The sequence below is a fragment of the Phacochoerus africanus genome, chromosome X, assembly GCF_016906955.1.
Source record: "Phacochoerus africanus isolate WHEZ1 chromosome X, ROS_Pafr_v1, whole genome shotgun sequence".
In the NCBI taxonomy this organism is placed as follows: Eukaryota; Metazoa; Chordata; class Mammalia; order Artiodactyla; family Suidae; genus Phacochoerus; species Phacochoerus africanus.
The window spans coordinates 112,908,992-112,927,720 of NC_062560.1; the positions used below are offsets into that span (position 1 = coordinate 112,908,992).

Consider the following 18,729-nt stretch of genomic DNA (forward strand, 5'->3'; position numbering starts at 1 on the left):
CAGCAACACCAGATCCGAGCTGCGTCTTCGGCCTACACCACAGCTCATGGCAACGCTGGATCCTTAACCCACTGAGTGAGGACAGGGATCGAACCCGCAACCTCATGGTTCCTAGGCAGATTCGTTTCTGCTGCGCCATGACGGGAACTCCAGAAACACCTTGAGAAAAGAGAATTCTCTCTATGATGTCATAATGTCTAGGGGCTGCCAACCTTGAAATCATGAAATTACTCAAAGCCTGGAATTTAAACTTTATTTCATATCTATTGTTAAATTACACAAAATCAGTGAATAGCTGGTAAAGCTACACCATTGGACAGATGTTTACAGTTGAAATCATGGGATTTACAGGATGATCAAAATGTATATTTATAATATCCCCTATATACAATAAATCAGTATAGACAGAGAAAATGCACTTAATCTCTGCAAACCATGCACACCACAGCAAATAACACACGATATTTTTTCTGTAACAAGCTTTTCCACTGGCTCGGGCTTCATCCTGCTTTCCAACAGTTTTAAGAGCAAACATTATCAATTAAAACTAAACAAAATCGAAATACCACAGTGATCTACAGAATCATTATTTTAAAAACACAAAGTACACAAAATAGTTTCACTCTGATTTCAAGGTGTTTGGGATTAAAAACAATTTTTTTTTCCCTTCAGTTTTCCAGTTCTCAGAGTCTCAGGACTGCAGATACCATTAGACAAAATTTAGACTTTTGATACAAGCACAGAGTCAAGAACATTTATTTTTTTCACCCAAATGCTCAGCTTCTTATCCAGCTTGTGGCGTTATTACTACAGAGGAAACTAGATCATGCAAATGAGCAGATTGTACAAGATGGGACTTTACGGTCACACTTCTAAGCCTGTCCCTCGTGAAAACATAAATGCCATTTCCAGTTGCCTTATTTGATTGACAGCCAGGGCTTACTGTTAAATCCTTAAGAAAGGAGAGCAAAACCCATAAAATGGAGACTGCCCAGAATCAGGATGCTTGCTAGCACAGTGGGTTACATTCCATCTTTTGCCCCGCAGAATTCACAATTGATACCCTAAAAGAACTGCCGCACAGGCTTTCAATAACAAATCACTTTCTTTAACCCATATGCTTCCAATGATGCTTAACTTCACTGCAGGACCCTCTTTCCTTTTGTTCTTTCTCAAAACCTGATACATGGTTCACCCAAAGTACCGGGGTACAGCTTTGAGTGGTACTGAATCACTCTGGCTAGCCTAAGGCTTATTCCACCCCCCATTTTTTTTTTTCTCTTGTAATTGTTTACACTCTGTCGACACAAAAAAGAACTATCGGGCTAGAAAGTGCCAGCCCAACTGGAAACGGTACAATAAAAATGTACACAAAGGAAATAACAATTCATTCACATTCAGGTTCAATTCTAACTGATCAAGAATAACTTCAGCAAGATTTTTAGACACGTTATTATCCTGTTCAAGGGTTTCTTGATAAAGACCTCACTACACAAACAGTGATAAGACAATTCTATAGAAAGTCCTGACTTGAAGCCAGGATTGTATATCACAATAAATTCAGCAACACACCATTTAGATGATGAAGAAAGATTCTAAAAACAGGTTAGTTTGGAATGAGCACAACTCGGAGAAGCTTTAAAATGAATGATAAGCAGCGCCAAAAAGATTCCAGAAATGTTGAGATTACAGTGCCCAGAAATCGTCTGGAAATTAGATCTTTCTTTACATTGGTCCTCCGTCCAACTGGAGGAAAAAGTGTTTTGTTTAATATGAGAGACACCCTGTTTAAAACCTTTAAAGAGTAGAAGGTAGAAAAAGTTTAAAATTTTAAATATCTCTTAAATAACAAGATATGAGTCCTGTTGTATTGGAAAGCCAATATTTTTACATAAAACTACCCACGTTTGGAGAGATGTTTTTCATTTGCCATGGTTTGGTAAAAACCTACCATCAGTTCTTATTCTATTTAAATAGATTCCTCGTTAAAATCAGAAGACAACGAGGAATTTCGTGTTTTAATCTGAGTTTCTTTTATGTTACATTCATGCTTACCCCTAGAAAAAAAATCTTTGCTTCCAAGACCGGATTTTAACAGTGTATCCTAAATAAAGTCCACTTCTTGGCCATAAGTTAGATGGCCACTTTTTGTGTTTTCATTTTGTCTCTATGACTAATTTAAGAACTTCTTAAAATATCTAAACAGCAATTTCTGGTGAGTCTGGTTTGGCTTTGGGATTTTCTAAATACTCCAGCAACCCCCTCCCCCCAAGACCATTTAATTACATAGTGAAATTTGTTTTACCCACGCACAGTAGAACATTCAATTGAAAGGCAACTGTAAAGGCAACATCTTAACTTTTTTTTTCACTTCCAAACCTAAGGAAGCAGGATGTGTTTGGACACGCTCATGTTTGACGATTTGCCACATTCTGGCTGGCGCTTGGGGAGCAGTGTGCAAAAGCCTTTGGGGGGGCCACTTAACGCCACTTCTCTACACTGCCTATGTAGTCATTGGTGCCATTGCTGGTGTTGTCCTCACCCTGCTCTTGGCCTGCGTTCTGCTTCCGGCTTTCCCGGTTCTCCTTCCGGCTCAAATTCTGACCCGAACTCTGAGTCAGATTCGGAATCAGATTCGGAATCAGATTCGGAGTCCCATTCTGATTGGCATTCGGGGTGGGGTTCTGACTCGGATTCTGACGCTGGCCCTGACTCTGGCTCTGGAAATGGGTCTGAAGGAACCTTCCCTTGAGAAATTTACGTTGTTCCTGCCGCTTCCGTCTAGCTTCCTGATGCTCCTTCTGCCTCATAAACTGATACCTCTGCAAAAAGAGATCTTTCGCATAGCTGTACAACTCCATGTCCAGAAAATTCAGCCCCTCGATACGCTTCTGGAGGTCCTCGTTGATCTCCACGCTCGAGGCCCGCGTGGTGTTGTACTGGGTAAAGGGCGAGATGAAGTTCATGTTGAAGGTTTTCTCAAACAGATACTGGGTCTTCCGCTGAAACTCGGTCAGGCCGAAGAAGGCCATGTGCTTCAGGTTGGACTTGGCGCTTTCCAGCAGGACCTTGTTCCTCTGCTTCTCGGGCATGACCGAGAGGTTGTAGCAGCCGACGAGGGTCAGGTCGGAGAGCATGCGCACCTGGCGGTTGTTGGCGAGGTTGTAGGGACAGTCCATGAATTCTTTCAGGGGGCAGCCCGACCAGTCATCTCCAGTGTAGCAGCTGGGCAGCTCTTCGGAGGTCGGGGGCCTTCCATCGCACACATGCAGAGACGCTTTCCACGTGGCCCCCCTCTGGACGTGCCTCCACTCACTCAGGTACCGGGACACTGGGTCGCGCAGGATGGTGATGTAATGGAAGTTCCTGTGGACCAAGCACAAGGGCCAAGAGTCAGGGATGCGGGTGACCTCAGTGGGGTCGGGGAGGCGGTGCAGGGCATACGCCATGGTCCCCGGCCGGGAAGGAAGGCAAGCGGGACATGACGGCGATCTGTCGCCCCCGCCCTGAGTCCCGCTAGCCTGTCCGGAGAGCCAACGCTTTCACCCAGGTTGCCGGTCCAGCAGCTGAAGCAGGGACATCGGCCCCGCCCATCACCCATTGGCCAAAACACCCCCCACCCGGACCCCTCCTTCCCCTCTGTTCCTCTCACCCACCAATGACCAAGTCCTCCCAATGACCTCATGGATTTCATACTCGCCACCCTAACCCCCCCTTGACTGATCACGAAATGAACACTCCGTGGAAACCAGTGATTTTACTGAAGTCATGCAAGGTTGACAAGGGAGCTCACCTTCTAATCGTTCTCACTCCACATACAAAAGCATTTTCCTCCTGTCTAGCCTAATCTGGATATCTTATTAAAGAACAAAACCTCGCTGAAAGAATGTCTGATAGGATGCTCTTGATTCTGGCTGTTGTCATAACATCCTGGCTCCTCCGTGATGGCAGTGGAATGCAGAGATAGGCACAGCAGCCCGGGGCCTCCAGAAATAAACACTGTGCTAGTCACTGACTGAAATAGACATGGTAGCTGCCACTGGGTGTATATAAGCTACTACCTTGCTTTCAGCCTTCACTCACGTGATGACATTCCCAGCGGCGGAAGTTAACTCTATCGGCTCCAAAATGCCCCTTTTCTTTACCCACTGAAAGGACGCCTAAACATCTGCATGTGTCAGCCTTGGGCTTTGAGCAACACGGGCACCCTGGGATCTATCCTGGTGTTTCTTTCCTTTGCTTGGCGTGACTTTCCTTCTTTGACTGGAAAATTCTAGACATTCTTCGAGTTCCCCTTCAAGTACTATCTCTCCTCCTAGAAAATGTACTGCAGGCTTTGCTGCCAGCCGTCACCTCTCCTTCTGTGTCACCACGGCACTTCCACACTTAACCTTTGTTTAAAACCACGTCGATACCAAATTGCCATGACTTGTTTGTATCTCCGCTTCAAGTGTGTTTTCCAGGCCAGGGGTTCTGCATATTCTCCTATAACTCTCATCTCATCCATTTCATTTTCCTCCCTTGCCTTTATACCAGGCACAAAGCAGAATCTCACCAATTCCTTTCATTGCTTATTTAGTGACCTGCCCTGGGGAAGAGGAGGGAGAGCGTTAGGAACTGGGAAGGCCATGGCTGGTCCTATTAAAAACGCTGGGGAATGATTTTTGCAAGACACTTAGTTTTCTATTTAATTTGAATCACCTTCGGTGATTTTCTGGAAGAAACAAGCAAAAGGGGCACAGGAGAAGCATCTGTGAGTGAGGCCAAGACCTCCTCCACCAGCCTCACCGCTTTGCCTGGCGCCTGGCTTTGTAGGTGCCACTCAAAGGCATCTCTGCAAAGACCCACTGCCACCGAGGAGCAGCTTCTGTTCCCCTGGAGCCTTGACCAACACAGGTGACTGCTCTTCCCCTGGGCTCCCTCCTTCCCCTCCCAGCTGTGGTATTCATTCATTCATTCATTCATTCATTCATTCTTTGGGTGCAGATTTACCAAGCCTTTATACTAGGCCTGAGGCGACAGCTTCATGGCAATTAGTCTGATTATTTGGAAAAAAAAGAAATTTATGAAGTCCAGTGACACATTTGGATTAGTCTTTCAACCAGCTTTTCCAGGCATGCATTATAAATGGGTGTTAAAACCCCCCTAATGGAGTCACCTTCATGCTTAGCTGACGGGCCTCCGGCCCTAATTTATTTTACTGCTTTAAGCCTATAGTGACATCTTCTGGCAAATCCTAGAGCGCACCCCCTTGCAAGCCTGTGGCTCTCCTGCCTAAAAATTCTTCCTTGTCTTTCAGAGCAGATGGAGGCACTGACCCAGGTTAGCGTTCAGGCCCCATATGTTTCGTAAGCACCATCTCCACGTGGAGAGAGAGAGGAAGCAGCGCAGAAAGGCAGAGGCAGGGGAGTTCCTGTTGTGGCTCGGCGGTAACGAGCCCAACTAGTATCCATGAGGATGCGAGTTCGATCCCTGACCCCTACTCAGTGGGAAAAGGATCTGGCATTGCTGTGAGCTGTGGTGTGGATCACAGAGGCAGCTTGGATCTTGTGTTGCTGTGGGAATGGGGTAGGTTGGCAGCTGCAGCTTCGCTTCAACCCCTAGCCTGGGAACTTCCATATACCGCGGGTGCACTTCTCAAAAGAAAAAAGAGAGAGAGAAGCAGACATCCACAGAGGCTCTCATGCTCTGGCTGTGTGATTCCTTCTGGAGGAAGGTCTCCTCGGGCCCGTAGGAGAGGGCAGTCCAGTGAGGGCAGCCTCTGTCTCTCCCCTGCAGGGATGATCACGGTAGCAGAGAAATCAGAGGAGCCTGCAGGCGAGCGTGCACACAGGCTGGCGATCCCAAGAGGCCCTGACGCCAAGAGGCCCTGGAGATGCCGTGATCAGCCCCCTTCCTCCAGGGAAGACAAGCCCGGGATGCCTGACTGCCTCAAATGGAAACCCTTGATGCTGCTTGAAAAAAAACGACCCCACGGGTGAAGAGGAAGACCCACCAAAGGGTCGGTCTCCAGGAGCGGCCAGTGGCCTCAGCGGAGGAGGTGAAACCCCGACCTGATGGGACTGTAAGCGGAGAGGCAAATAGGCAGAGACGCACAGGCAGCTCTCTTCCGGCGGTCAGGTCCGTCCAGGTACCTCCATAGGGACCAAGGATGTCGTCAGGGCTAAGATGCGGGGCCCTCCTTAGATGAGGCAGGAAGAACAGAATGGAGTGTGAGGCAGAAAGGTCAGCAGGAGCAAAGGCACAGACCAAGCTGCTGCGTGTGGAGCAAGGGCGCCGCAAACAGGTGCCTGGGAATTCCGGGCCAGCGGCGGGAAGGGAGCGTGGAGAGGAAGCCGCGGATGCGGCCGCGCAAGGCCTCGGATGCTGCATGAAGGGACTTCTGTAGGCGGCACGGAGGCCTGGAAGGGGTTTTGGGCAGGGGAGTGATTTGATGAGGTCTGCGTTTTAGAAAGGTCACCACCGCGTGTGGCGCACAGAGATGCGATTAAGGACATTAGCTGAGGTTCCTGGAGAAAACAAGACAGACGGGCAAGGTGCAGGCTGGAGAGACATTAGGAGGCAGAAATGATAAGACTTGGTGAGAAAACGAATGGAGGGCAGGGGGTGGTTGAAAGAGAGTTGAAGGGGCAAATAGAGGCCTCAGCGAGTGATCTGAGCTTCTGATGTGGCGGTGTCGGCAAAAACAATGTTTCAGACCTTGAGGGCTTACTTAGGGTTTTTTTTTTTTTTTTTTTTTTCCATTCTGCACGTGTGGCTTCAGATATTTGAAGGCGGCAATGAAGCACCCGAGGTTTCTCTTCTTTATGCTAAATACGGTTTCCAGCCATTCTCGACACTGCTTCGGGTCCCCTTGCTATCCTTCTGTTTGCCTCTGAATATATTCCACTTTACTGGAACATGCCCTCCAGGCGCAGTCTGACAAGTGACAAGTAGACACAGTCTCTCACCGTCAAATTCTTGACACCATTTCTCTTCCTGTGGCCTCCTATCACAGTGGCCTTTGGGGCAGGCACGCCACAGCGCTGACACACGGTCCCCTGAGTTCTTTCATTCTTTTCCACGTATGCCATTTGGAAACCCAATCGACTTTGTCCTGGACCGATGCAGTTTGTTTGTGGCCCTGTTTAATTTCTCCTTGCTGGAGCAAGTCTAAGCCTGTCCAAAGGCATCAGGATTCTGATTACATCCCCCAATATCCTCACCATATCTTCTTCTTTCTTCTGGCAATGCCTGCATCCAGGCAGTCATCAAAACAGAACAAGATGCAGCCGGGAGCGGGTCTTTGGTAGCTGCTGAATGCTTTGATTTAATTTGCAACAATGAGCCCAGCGTAGCCACAGAAAAATCACACTCAGCCTGTTTCAGTTAGTGGTGATTGGAAGGAAATATCTTGTGACCAAACATGTCACTTCATTACGATGACCAGGTGTCACATCTCTACATTGGAGTCATAACTCCTGCTCGGTTGCCCGAGTTAATTTAAAGACCGCTGTTTGGCGCCTCTGGGTGTCCTGGTGCCTTTGTAGGCAGGACACAGTGAAAGGTTTGGCGCCTTCTCCAAAGCCTAGGCTGCCTCTTGCCTGTCACTGATAAGCAACTGTGGAAACAATAGCAGCCAAAGAAAAAACAGTCCCATCAGGAAACCTGGGGGGCCTCCTTGACTCCTCTATCTCACTTACCACCAGCAGCTGAATTTTCCCCAAGCCCTGCTGATTCTGGTTCTCAAGAGCTCACCAACCCATCCTTTCCTCCACCGCCTCGTCACTTCTCTACTTGGTCACTGCATCAGTGTTCCGGCCCGCCTCCCTGTCTCTGGTCTCACATCCATTCTGCGGCCCCAAAGGGCACACATCTGACCTCCCATGACCGAGTTAAGCGACTCCTATCAACTCTGACGTGAAGTTCAAGCTCCTCTGCACACCAGGCACGCCTTGGGGGGTAACCTGGTAACCACCTTTCTGTCTCTCCAGCCTTCTCTCTATTAAGCTCCCTCTATACAAGCCTTTCTCAACACTGCTCCCCTTCCTGGCCTCTAGGACATTTGGAAATATCTGGAGACATGTCGCTTATCTCAACGGAGAGGCAGGTGCTACTGGCATCTAGTGGGTTGAGTCCAGACGGGACCGCTACACATTGTACAATGCAGACAAAGAATCATCAGCCGTTCCAAGGTTGAGAAACTCTGTACTCTCTGTTCCAAGTATGTAAAAGTAATCTTTTTCTTTTTTTCTTTTTTTTGTCTTTTAGCTATTTCTTGGGCCGCTCCCCGCGGCATATGGAGGTTCCCAGGCTGGGGGTCTAATCGGAGCTGTAGCCACCGGCCTACGCCAGAGCCACAGCAACGCGGGATCCGAGCCGCGTCTGCAGCCTACACCACAGCTCACGGCAACGCCGGATCGTTAAGCCACTGAGCAAGGGCAGGGACCGAACCCGCAACCTCATGGTTCCTAGTCAGATTTGATAACCACTGCGCCACAACGGGAACTCCTGTAAAAGTAATCTTAATACTCCAAATTGGTCCCAGATCGAGACTGTACGAGTTCTTTTCCTTTTTATATGGAGTGCCTCCTCTTTGGCAAGGCTTCTGTCAGCCCCTTGTAGGGTACCTGGAAACCTCCAAAACTCAACTCAAAAACTGCCTCCTCCACGAAACCTCCCTTGACCTTCCTGGGCAGAGTTAACTGCCCTGCTCATCCCCTGCTGCAGCGGTGCTGGTATTCTCCCACTGGAGCATTTATCACAAGGTGTTGTGTTGTGACTGTCTAGTGATTTGTCTGCCTCCCCCATTGGACTATGAGCTCCAGTGGGGTAGGGACCGTGTATCATTTATCAGCATCAGCTCTGCTGGGCCTGGCACAAAGTCTGACATCCCATACATGATGAATAGTAAGATAAAAGATTATTGAATGAATGTCTGCAATAGAAGCAGCAGAGCTGAGGCTAATAGAAAAATGGCCATCTTGGTCTTTGATAAGGAAAAGCCACTAGATGTCAGTATTAAATAACAGATATACCATTTTACACCTGGTCAGAACACTTTATGGCAATCTCGTATTTAGCAGCTGTCCCTGACTCTCTGTGTAGCAGCCCGATGTGAAAGAAGGCTGGGAATTTTGAGGACATTAAATGAAGTTAACGGGTAAAAACAAGAACCATACATTTTTTCATTTTTCACTGTAACAGATTATCCTGAAATAAGTACCTGAGTGGAAAGTCACAGAATTCCAGACTTGCCAAAGCAGGAAACCTTCGAGACGGCAGATCATCGGGGTTAAAGCCTTGACTTTAAAGGTGAAGAGGTCAAGGCTCTGAGAGGCAAAGTGTGGCCCACACGTCGCGAGGTGCCAATAGTTCTTGGAATCAACCTAACTTTGAGGAATATTCCTGGGCTGAAGGTCTATCTGTTTAGTAGCTGTCTTTGTGTTGGTTCATTACCCAGGACAGCACTAAACCATGCTCAGAAGCGCCCACTCACTCTCACGAAGGGGAAGCATCTGGCTGCTGAGAGAAGGCACTTCCTTACCGTGCCTGGCACTTACACGTGAACTGCCAACAATGCTGCAAATCAGATATTATTATGCCCATTTTGAGGATGGAGAAACTGAGACTTACAGAGGTATGATTTGACCCAGCGTCATGCCACAAGTTAAGTAGAGGGACTCAGACATGAGCAAGTTTCTCTTTGACTCTAGAACCCGTATTCTTCCCATCTTATTGCCGGGACACAAACCTGAGACTTCTGCTTTGAACAAGATAAAGAAGTGGCTCTCAGGAGTTCCCTGGTGGTCTACTGGTTAGGACTCGGTGCTTTCACTGCTTCGGCCCAGGTTCAATCCCTGCTCTGGGAACTGAGACCCTATATCAAGCCACTGCATGCCGCAGCAAAAAGAAGAAGTGGCTCTCAAATTGTGGCCCCAGAATCAACAGTATCAGCAGCACCTAGCAACCGGTTCGAAAGGCACATTCTTGGGTCCACCCACTGAAGCAGAAACTCCGGGGCTGGAGTCTGGTGATCTGTTTGAACAAGCCCCCCAGCAACTTCTGGTGCACATGTGTGCTCGGGTTTGAGAACCACTGTCCTAGACATGTGGCCTCAGAATATGGACAAGCCCAGCGAGCCCCCAGGAGAAGCATGACAAGACAAGCCTAAGGTGGCTGACTGCCATCCAGGAAAAGCCCAGGGAACTTGGCCCGAGCAGAGTTATGAGGATTAAACATTTACTTTCCTTTAGGGCCACCGGTTCACAAAAGGCCACAATAAAGTTTTTCCTGCACCACTGAAAGAGGAAATAAATATTAAAGCCATTTTTTATGGAAGAAGACCAGCAAAACTGTACAAGCTAAGGTCATAGGAGCGATCAATAAAAAGTTAATTTAAAAAAGGAAACAAATTCTTAGCCCAAATCAATAGGAGTTTACATTTTATTCTACCTGTAGCTTAGTTTTGTATTTAAAATTCAGCCTGTGCCCATCTTGTTCTGGGAGCAATGATGAGTGGTCCAGAAATAAGAGCTGTGGTTAGTGGTCCTAAGTAGATTCTGTGGGGGATGTAATATGACATTGAGTCATTCACACCGAAGGTCTGGTCTCCTTCCTTGGTTAATGATGTCTAAACCAACTGCACAGACCTTCCCACTGCATGTAAATGACTCCATCAAAGTGAGGGGGATGGCTTGCAGATCAAACAACATTAATATGTGAGCACACACTAAATAAAAGTAGAGTTCATTGATTCAAAGGCAAATATGCGTCCAGTGGGATTGGATCCCCCAAGCCCTGGAGTTGCCTTTTGAACTGCTTTTCTTGCGTGACGCATCTACTGGCCGTCCCCAAAGAGAAGTCCCATAAACGCTGGGATCGGCAGTGGCAGGAGCCTCATAAAAGAGGGGTGGGAGCTGGAAGTGGGTGGATGCTCTTGCGAACCTTTGTCAAAACACCCCTGATTTCACTTGAGGAGCCTCACAGCACTAGGAAGACCTCGACGATTGGGCCGTTCTCTTCCCCTTCGAGCTGATGCAGTGGGCTCACGACTAGGCAACCCAGGGGAGTTGGGGGGAGCAGGACCATCCTTGGGAGCCCCCTGAGTTGTAAGACAACCAAGACGTTCACTGGCTCTTTGAATGGCTTGACCTACAGTCCTTAGCAGTCCGTGCACCGCACAACCAGAAAAGCATCTACTGGACGGAAAACCAACTCAGAAAAGGCTGAAGGTCTCACACCCCTTCCCCCCAAGTAAGCTCTCCAGTTCTCCCGCAGGGAAGGGAGTTTCCGCTGTTCTTCACACCTCACCCGAAGGGGCAGTTCTGTGTATGGAAAATAACACCTTAATCAATGCTTTAATTAATTGATTTTTTTCCCTCTGGAGGAACGGTCAACCGAGCACACACAGGCTCTCATGAAACAGAAGGATGTTTTTCTACAACATTCTTCTTTTCTTTCCTTGACAAAAGCAGGAACATGATGGTTTTTTGTTAGCTTGAAAGGGAAGAAACGATTCCTGGGATCGGTAAATTCAAACCCAACCTGGAAGTCTTCACACAATAAGTCCTTGGTGATATTTACTTGTTTTTAGAGGAAATCTAGCTCGCTTCCTTCCCAAAGCCCAGGAGGCTCCAAAGTACATAAATCTAAGGACTTTTGCAAACAGTGAGAAAGCTGAGAATTTTAACAAGATGTGAAATTCCAAGTTTTATGACCCGTAGTTACCAGCCTTCACCCAGAGTCCACTCAACCTCTCGGCAAGAAGTTGTGTGGCTTACACTGCCCCCCCCCCTGAAATTTTTGGCATTCTAAAATTACGGTGTGAGTCTCGGATCATTAATACTCAGTGTGTTTCTGAGGTGGAAAGAACGTTTAGAGAAAAACCCCTTTGGTGTGTAGATGAGGCAGCTGGGGCCCCTTGAAGGGGACCCGTTCTGGAGAGCAGTTCTGCCACTGATTAACAAACCAGGCTTCCTGCCTTCCCTTCCAGGACTCCTCCCGCCCCACCTGGCACTTCTCAGCTTCCTGCCTGTTTCTCCGTGGCATGCCCCTGGCAATTTGTCACCCCTGGGGGTTGGCATCCAGGACAGCCAGGGAGAGGGGTCGGTTTCCTTCCTGCCTCCAAAAGAATGAGCAGAGGTGAAAAGGAGCAAATTTCACCTCCCCCAGGGGACAGGAGGAAGCCGGGGGAGTGTCTAAATGCTGCCAGTGGGGACCGTGGTGGGTAAAGTCTTGCTCTGGGGATCAGCATCCTTGATACCGCCTGTCCTGTGTCTCCATGAAGATAAAACGGGTAATACATATAACGTTCTTGGAACCCAGCTTGGGAGAGAACACTCAACGCAATCACTGTTAGTTATTATTATTGTGATTGTTGTTGCTGCTTTTGCTATACAGGTAAGGGTACTGAGTTAAAAGAGGTGGCTCAGGAGTTCGTGTTATGGCTCAGTGGTAACAACCCCGACTAGCAACCATGAGGATGCGGGTTCAACTCCTGGCCTCACTCAGTGGGTTGAGGATCTGGCGTGGCTGCGAGCTGGAGTGTGGGTGGAAGAGGCAGCTCGGATCCAGCGACACTGTAGCTGGGGTGTAGGCCGGCAGCTACAGTTCTGAATCGACCCCTAGCCTGGGAACTTTCATATGGCGCAGGTGCGGCCCTAAAAAGAAAGAAAAAACAAATGTTATTCGACCTTCCTAAAATCACAAAGCTTGCTAACGACAGTCTGTCTTGTTTGCGTGTCCCGAGCCCAAAGCCTTGCCTGCTGCCCTGGCTGATGATCCCCTATTTGGCCTTTGCCCAGGTGAGTCTGAGCCTCTGGCTGGGATGTTCTCAGCAGGTTGTACATCCTTACTCGGACCTGGGCACAGAGCACAGTTTAAGGAGCAACAGGTCAAGGGCACAGCTGGCTTGGCCAGAGCAGGAAGGTTCAAGTTGGAGGGAGGCGGATACTCCAGGACGCGAAAGGAGGGGCTGGCTCCCTGCTTTCTTCGGGCCCCTCAGAGACCCTTGGGGGTGGGATCAGAGCACCGCAGAGCTGGGGGCCAGGGGTGGGGTGTGGCTGGTGACCATTCTCGCCCCAAGTGGCCATTCCGAAGATGAGAAAACCAGAGAGCTGGCTCCCCTGCCATCTCCAGACCGTGAGAAATGCGGAGACCCACTGGATCCTTTCGGGACTTCCTCAAAGACGGGGCATCAGGAAACAGGCAGTCGATAACCGGCATTTCAGCTCATTCAGAGCCGCTGGCCGCCAGCTGTCCTGGCTCACCTGGGCCTGCAGGCCAAGTGCTTCTTCTGGGGGGGGGGGCGGCTTTGGGGAAATCGTTAGAGGAAAACTAGTCATAAATGTCTGCTCGAGGCATCATGCTATTTTTCCAGAACAGCACAAGGGGAAAATTTCCCCCGAGATGAAGGCTACCCTTCTCGAGGCCTGGGTTGATCTTCATGAGTTCTAATATTGTTTTAAGGTGCTGAGAGAGACGAAGTGCAAACCCTGCCTTTTCAGGCGGGGTGGGGAACAGACCTCATGTACCATTTCCAGCGCGAAGAATGGGAGCCATTCAGAATGTCTAGGGCTGGCAGGGTCTTGTCTCCTTCCCCTGGGAGGAGCGTTCCCCACCCCACCCCACCCCCGGCAGATATTCAGGCTGCAAAAGGCACAATTGCTGATAACACAGCACCCGGACACAGCCTTCCGATGATCAGAAGGAAGTGTTGTTTCCTTCTGATGGTGACACTGGGAATGGAAAAACAACTCACTAATCCCACTCCCAACCTCTCTACCTGAAAAAAGAATCCCACGTCTCACTGGAGTGAGTACGAGAAAGGGCATCTTTTTTTGTTTGTTTGTTTTTGCCTTTTTTTTTTTTTAGGGCCGCTCCCGCGGCATGCAGAGGTTCCCAGGCTAGGGGTTGAATCAGAGCTGTAGCCATTTGTGGCAGGGCTGTGATCCAAAGCCAAGTCTCTGACACCTTCCTCAGGTTTCGGAATATCATGCTCCAGGGGACTGACAAACAAGAACCAGCTTCAGGAAAAGGCAGCCCCTCTGCTTGGCAGAAGCTCACTCATTCTCCACTGCAAGATCTGGAAGCCATGGAAAAGGACTAAACATCAACGGTCAGGCTAAGAGAGATGCCTGGCTCTGATTTTCCAACCGCAGGCAAACGCTGGAGGGTGGCCCCACCCTCCGATTCTTCCATTAATCATTCATTCTGAAGACAGTGGGGAGTCAGACTCACTTACGGCTGCAAGAGCCACCTGCAGAGCTCTCCCCATTGGCTTGACTTTCCTCCCTGGAATCGCACTTAATTCTCAGAGCTAGAGACCCACAGTAAGCGGGACTGAAGGCCCAGGATGATCACTCTAAAATGCCACCCCCCTTCCCGCAATGGTGTTTCAGAAAGGTCATCTGAAGCAAACCCAGGGACATCCTGAGAGAAGGAAGGAGGAAGGCAGGGAGGGAGTGAAGAAAGGAAGGCTGGTTAATAACAATCAGAAGTTGCATGTGAAATGATGGAAGACTCTCTGCTCTTAGAGCTTTCATTCCTCGTACAATCCCGTGAAGTGTTACAGGACAAAATATAGAGCTACCCTTTTACGGATGAAGGCTGAAATTCAAACCAAAGAAAGACTTGCCCAAGGATACCCAACTCATCAACACATCTAGGACCGGAAATCAGGTCCCCTAAGTTCCAATTCAGTATTTTCCCCACTAGTCTCTGTTGCACATTAAGCCGCCAGGGGATGCCTGAACCATCTAGTTCTCTTGTCTTTCCAACAGGCTGTACATCTCTTAAAGGTCAAGACTACTTGGCACCTCTCCCATCTCTCAGCCCGGGCTCAGCACCTTATGGGAAGGCAGACTGGTGAGTCTGTTAATGGAACATCTACCATCAAGCCTTGGAAATGGCCAGAATGTTCCTTTTGGCCTTCTCCTCACCTCCTTGTGCATTAGCTCCTCCTCTCAGACCCTTTATCACTAAACAGCGCCTTATTCCCCAAGCCGCACTCTTAATTTCAACACTACCCTGCCTCTGGCTTGCCGCCACCCCTCAGGCCCCAGGGTTGACATTCTCCAGCCAGGAGAGACTGTCGCCCACGCAATACCACCTGAAAGGGTGAAGAAGGGCGCTTTCCCTCGAACACTTCCCCACTGAGGATGGAAACCCCACCCTTAGCTAGAATTTTGTTTGTCCTTCATGCTGGCTAGAAGCCGCTGTCCTCTGCTCTTCTCCATCCCTGTCCCGGACCTCCCTCCCTCTTCCTCTCACCTTTTCCTCCTGGACTCTCTCAGCTCAGGCTGCTGAAAACCTTAGTTCTGGAAAGAAAGTGCCGAGACAAACTCCATTCATCAAGGTGTCGTATACTTGGCCCCTCCAGGAGGACTTGCATTCTAGAGACGCAAACCCTGAGGGACAAGGCTGCACACTCTTCACTGACGGGAGAATTTCTGGCAGCAGTAGAGCAAGGACTAAGGGGCATGAAGCCTTCCTGAAATCACAGCTTGGAGGAGACGGGCCAGGGCCGGTCCGTGAAAGGCTGCAGCCAGAGTCCCAATCAGGGTGCTGATCCTTTCCGCTGGAAGAAAGCCCAGGATTTTCAAATGAGGCCATTTGGTGACAGTTTTGATCAGACTTCTCCTCCTGGCCAGAATCATCAGTCATGAATACACGACGGTAAAACAAGATCTGATTTCCCTAGGGCTGCTTTCCAGGTCCTCTGGTTTCCCCGCCCTGCCCCCTCCCTTTAACATTCAGGAGCTAAGGAGTTACTAGAAATGCTTGAGGGGAGAACACAGCCATGTTGTGGGAAGAATATTCTGACACTTGAAATATGTGCAGATACCTTTTAGAGAGGCCGGTGTGGCTGCATGTGAATATACCAAACACAGTTCAGATGACAAGTGAGTCACCTTTGAGGTTCTTTTGTTGTTGTTGTAGGGCCACACCTGCAAGCATCCGGAAGTTCCCAGGCTAGGGGTCCAATCAGAGCTGCAGCTGCCGACTGCTACACCACAGCTCACGGCAACGCCAGATCCTTAACCTGCTAGGCAAGGCCAGGGATGGAACCCACATCCTCGTGGATATTAATCAGGTTCATTACCACTGAGCCACAATGGGAACTCTGGAGGGTCTTAAATAATTTGGAATATTTCCATTTCTCTGTTCATTTTCAAGGATTAAAGAGCTATTATTCCAAACCCTTCTGAAGGCATAACACTCTCTTTGTTCCCTTCTTCTAAAAAGTTCTCTATGGCAAAGTTGGTTTTTTTTGTTTGTTTGTTTGTTTTAAACAAAGCACATTTTCTTTCTCTCTCATTAGATCCTTACAACATGCCTGTGAAATAGATACGTCCAGTCCAATTCACAGATGCAGGAATTAGCGCACAGAGAGGAGGAAGGTCACACAGCTAGTAAGGGATCAAATTGCATACGTCTGAAACCCTTGTCTAGACATCCAGACTCGTGTTGCTACCCCAAGACCCTCTGCTCGTTTGAGAATGAAAAGAATTTTTCATGAAGCAGTGCAGAGCTTTCTACAACCTCCTAGTAGGATGGGCAACCAGGGTCAGCCTCTTGGGGTGGCAGAATTTTCAGGGGTGCTCAGAAGCAGAGCTCTCCCTGTCACAGTTGGCCAGTGTAAGGTTTATTCCTTTGGTTTAAGGATCTGCCTCCTGTGTGGGGAGGTGAGGAGCTGGGGGTGGGGGTGGAGGGTCCTAAGCCACTAAGACTTCTCAGTCATTTAGATGCGGAGGGTCTGAATGACCTCTAAGACAGCCCTCCTATAAGCTAAATGACCTCCAAGACAGTCCTCCTATAAGTTAAGTGACCTCTAAGATAGCCCTTCTCTAAGTTTAATGATCAGATCTCACACTGGGGAGGGGAAAGGGGTGTGCAGGGCATGTACAGAGATGGGTACCACGTTTTAAGGAAGGACCAGGAAACTAAGAGACACCAAAGGCAAACCTGACTGCCTTAGACTTTTTCTGGGGCTAAGGACCCATCACGAATCTCTGGTTTGAAAGTAACTGTGAAAGTGGAATTCCCCTTGTGGCACAGCAGAAACAAATCCAACTAGTATCCATGAAGATGCAGGTTCGATGGTTCGATCTCTGGCTTCACTCAGAGGGTTAAGGATCCGGCGTTGCCGTGAGCTGTGGTGTAGGTCACAGACAGAGCTCAGATCCCGGATTGCTGTGGCTGTGGTGTAGGCCAGCAGCTGTAGCTCCAATTGGACCCCTAGCCTGGGAACCTCCATATGCTGCGGTGTGGCCCTAAAAAGCAATGAATGAATGAATGTAAATGTGAAATCAAAGCTATAAAGTGTAAAGCACAAGGCTTCCCAGGGAAAATTAGCAGACTGATTTTTTATTGAATCGTGCCCATGATTTATCACTAAGTTACTGGTCCAGACCTATCTTCCATCCTATCCCTGCTCCCCTGCACGCGGACTCCTTTGTGCTGAGCCAACCAAACTCTTCCTCCCTGCACCTCCCAAGCAGCCTCCCACCTTTGCTGCTCTTGGTCGCCCAGGTACAACACTGCCTGCTCCTTTCTACCTGTTTCTCCAAACAGGTCTGTCTTCTCAAGGCTTCCATCCTCCTGGTCTCTACCGTTGAAGCAGCCATGCCTTCCAATGAGCCTCTAGAAAAGGTTATCTTGAGGTCTCTCCAGGGACTCTGTTCACCCGACTTTGTGATGTCGGGGTTCATGTCCAAGGCCTCTTTTCCCCCCAAGATGGTGGGCATTGTGGAAAGAGGGCGGGATCAGGTCTTCTTCGTCTCTCTGCTCCTCTCTCCCCGTGGACACGGCTGACCGAGACGCTCGAGTAACAGTCAGCTATTGATAAATGCTTTGTACTTGAGAGCCCCATCTCTGGAGTCAGAAAGTTCCAGATGCAAGCCCCAGCTATGTAACCTTGTGCAAATAACTTCACCTCTCTGTCTCGGCTTCCCCATCTGCAGGCACCCATTTCACGGTGTTGCAATTCTTCAATGAGATGACCCATGTCAAGCACTCAGCACCATGTAGGTCACCTGGTATGCATCCCACACTGATTTGCTTATTGATATTATTTTTCTCCTAACGAAATGTGCAGTCCCTCTCAGGCTCCCTTTATTAATCACCCAATAGAGACATTATCCCAGAAGCCAAGGGAATCGTGTTAGGAGGGCTTGTTCGATGCCCTGACTCACACTGTATTTACAGCGACATTTACCCCATCAAAACGCAGGGAAAGATGGGAACTGGTTTCCACTTGAATCTGATATTTCTGGGGCCCACATGCTAAACGCCGCCAAAGCCTCCACTCCCTGAGCAGCGGTTTGCAGAGATGGAATAGCGGCAGTTTTTCATTTGCCAGAGTCCACTCACCCTTCCAAGAATCTCAATGCCTCATTGATTCATAATACAGTGAATAAAGATTTCATTTTTCCTGCCCACAGTGATACATTATGGAGGCAATCTGTTTTGCCACTGAAAAGTTTGCTTAGTAGAAAAATTTGGAGTTTTGACATTCAGGAAATCACAGTCATCTGTAAAACACGATTGATATGCCAAGGCTAACATTTTCATTGCACTCACAGAGCCAGAATAACTATGATAAAATATGTGTTACCCCACACACGTTTCAGGCTCTTTTAAGGAAACATTAGTTAGCTCTGAGAACCCTGTCCAAGGCTCCCGGACTGTAATGGCTGTTTGCCATTCACAAGGATACTGCCGTTGACCAAACCAAGACTCAGGTTC

The 18,729-nt window shown here is 48.7% G+C and overlaps 1 protein-coding gene across 1 annotated transcript in view; it reads right to left on the bottom strand.

Annotated features, from left to right (window-relative positions):
• Positions 1–299: 299 nt before the first annotated feature.
• Positions 300–18,729, bottom strand: part of HS6ST2 (heparan sulfate 6-O-sulfotransferase 2) — a 287,376-nt gene continuing 268,946 nt past the window's right edge. The window contains exon 3 of the mRNA XM_047764577.1: positions 300–3,366. Within this exon, the coding sequence (XP_047620533.1) occupies positions 2,481–3,366 (886 nt within the window). The 3' untranslated portion in view covers positions 300–2,480. The remainder of the gene's footprint in view (positions 3,367–18,729) is intronic.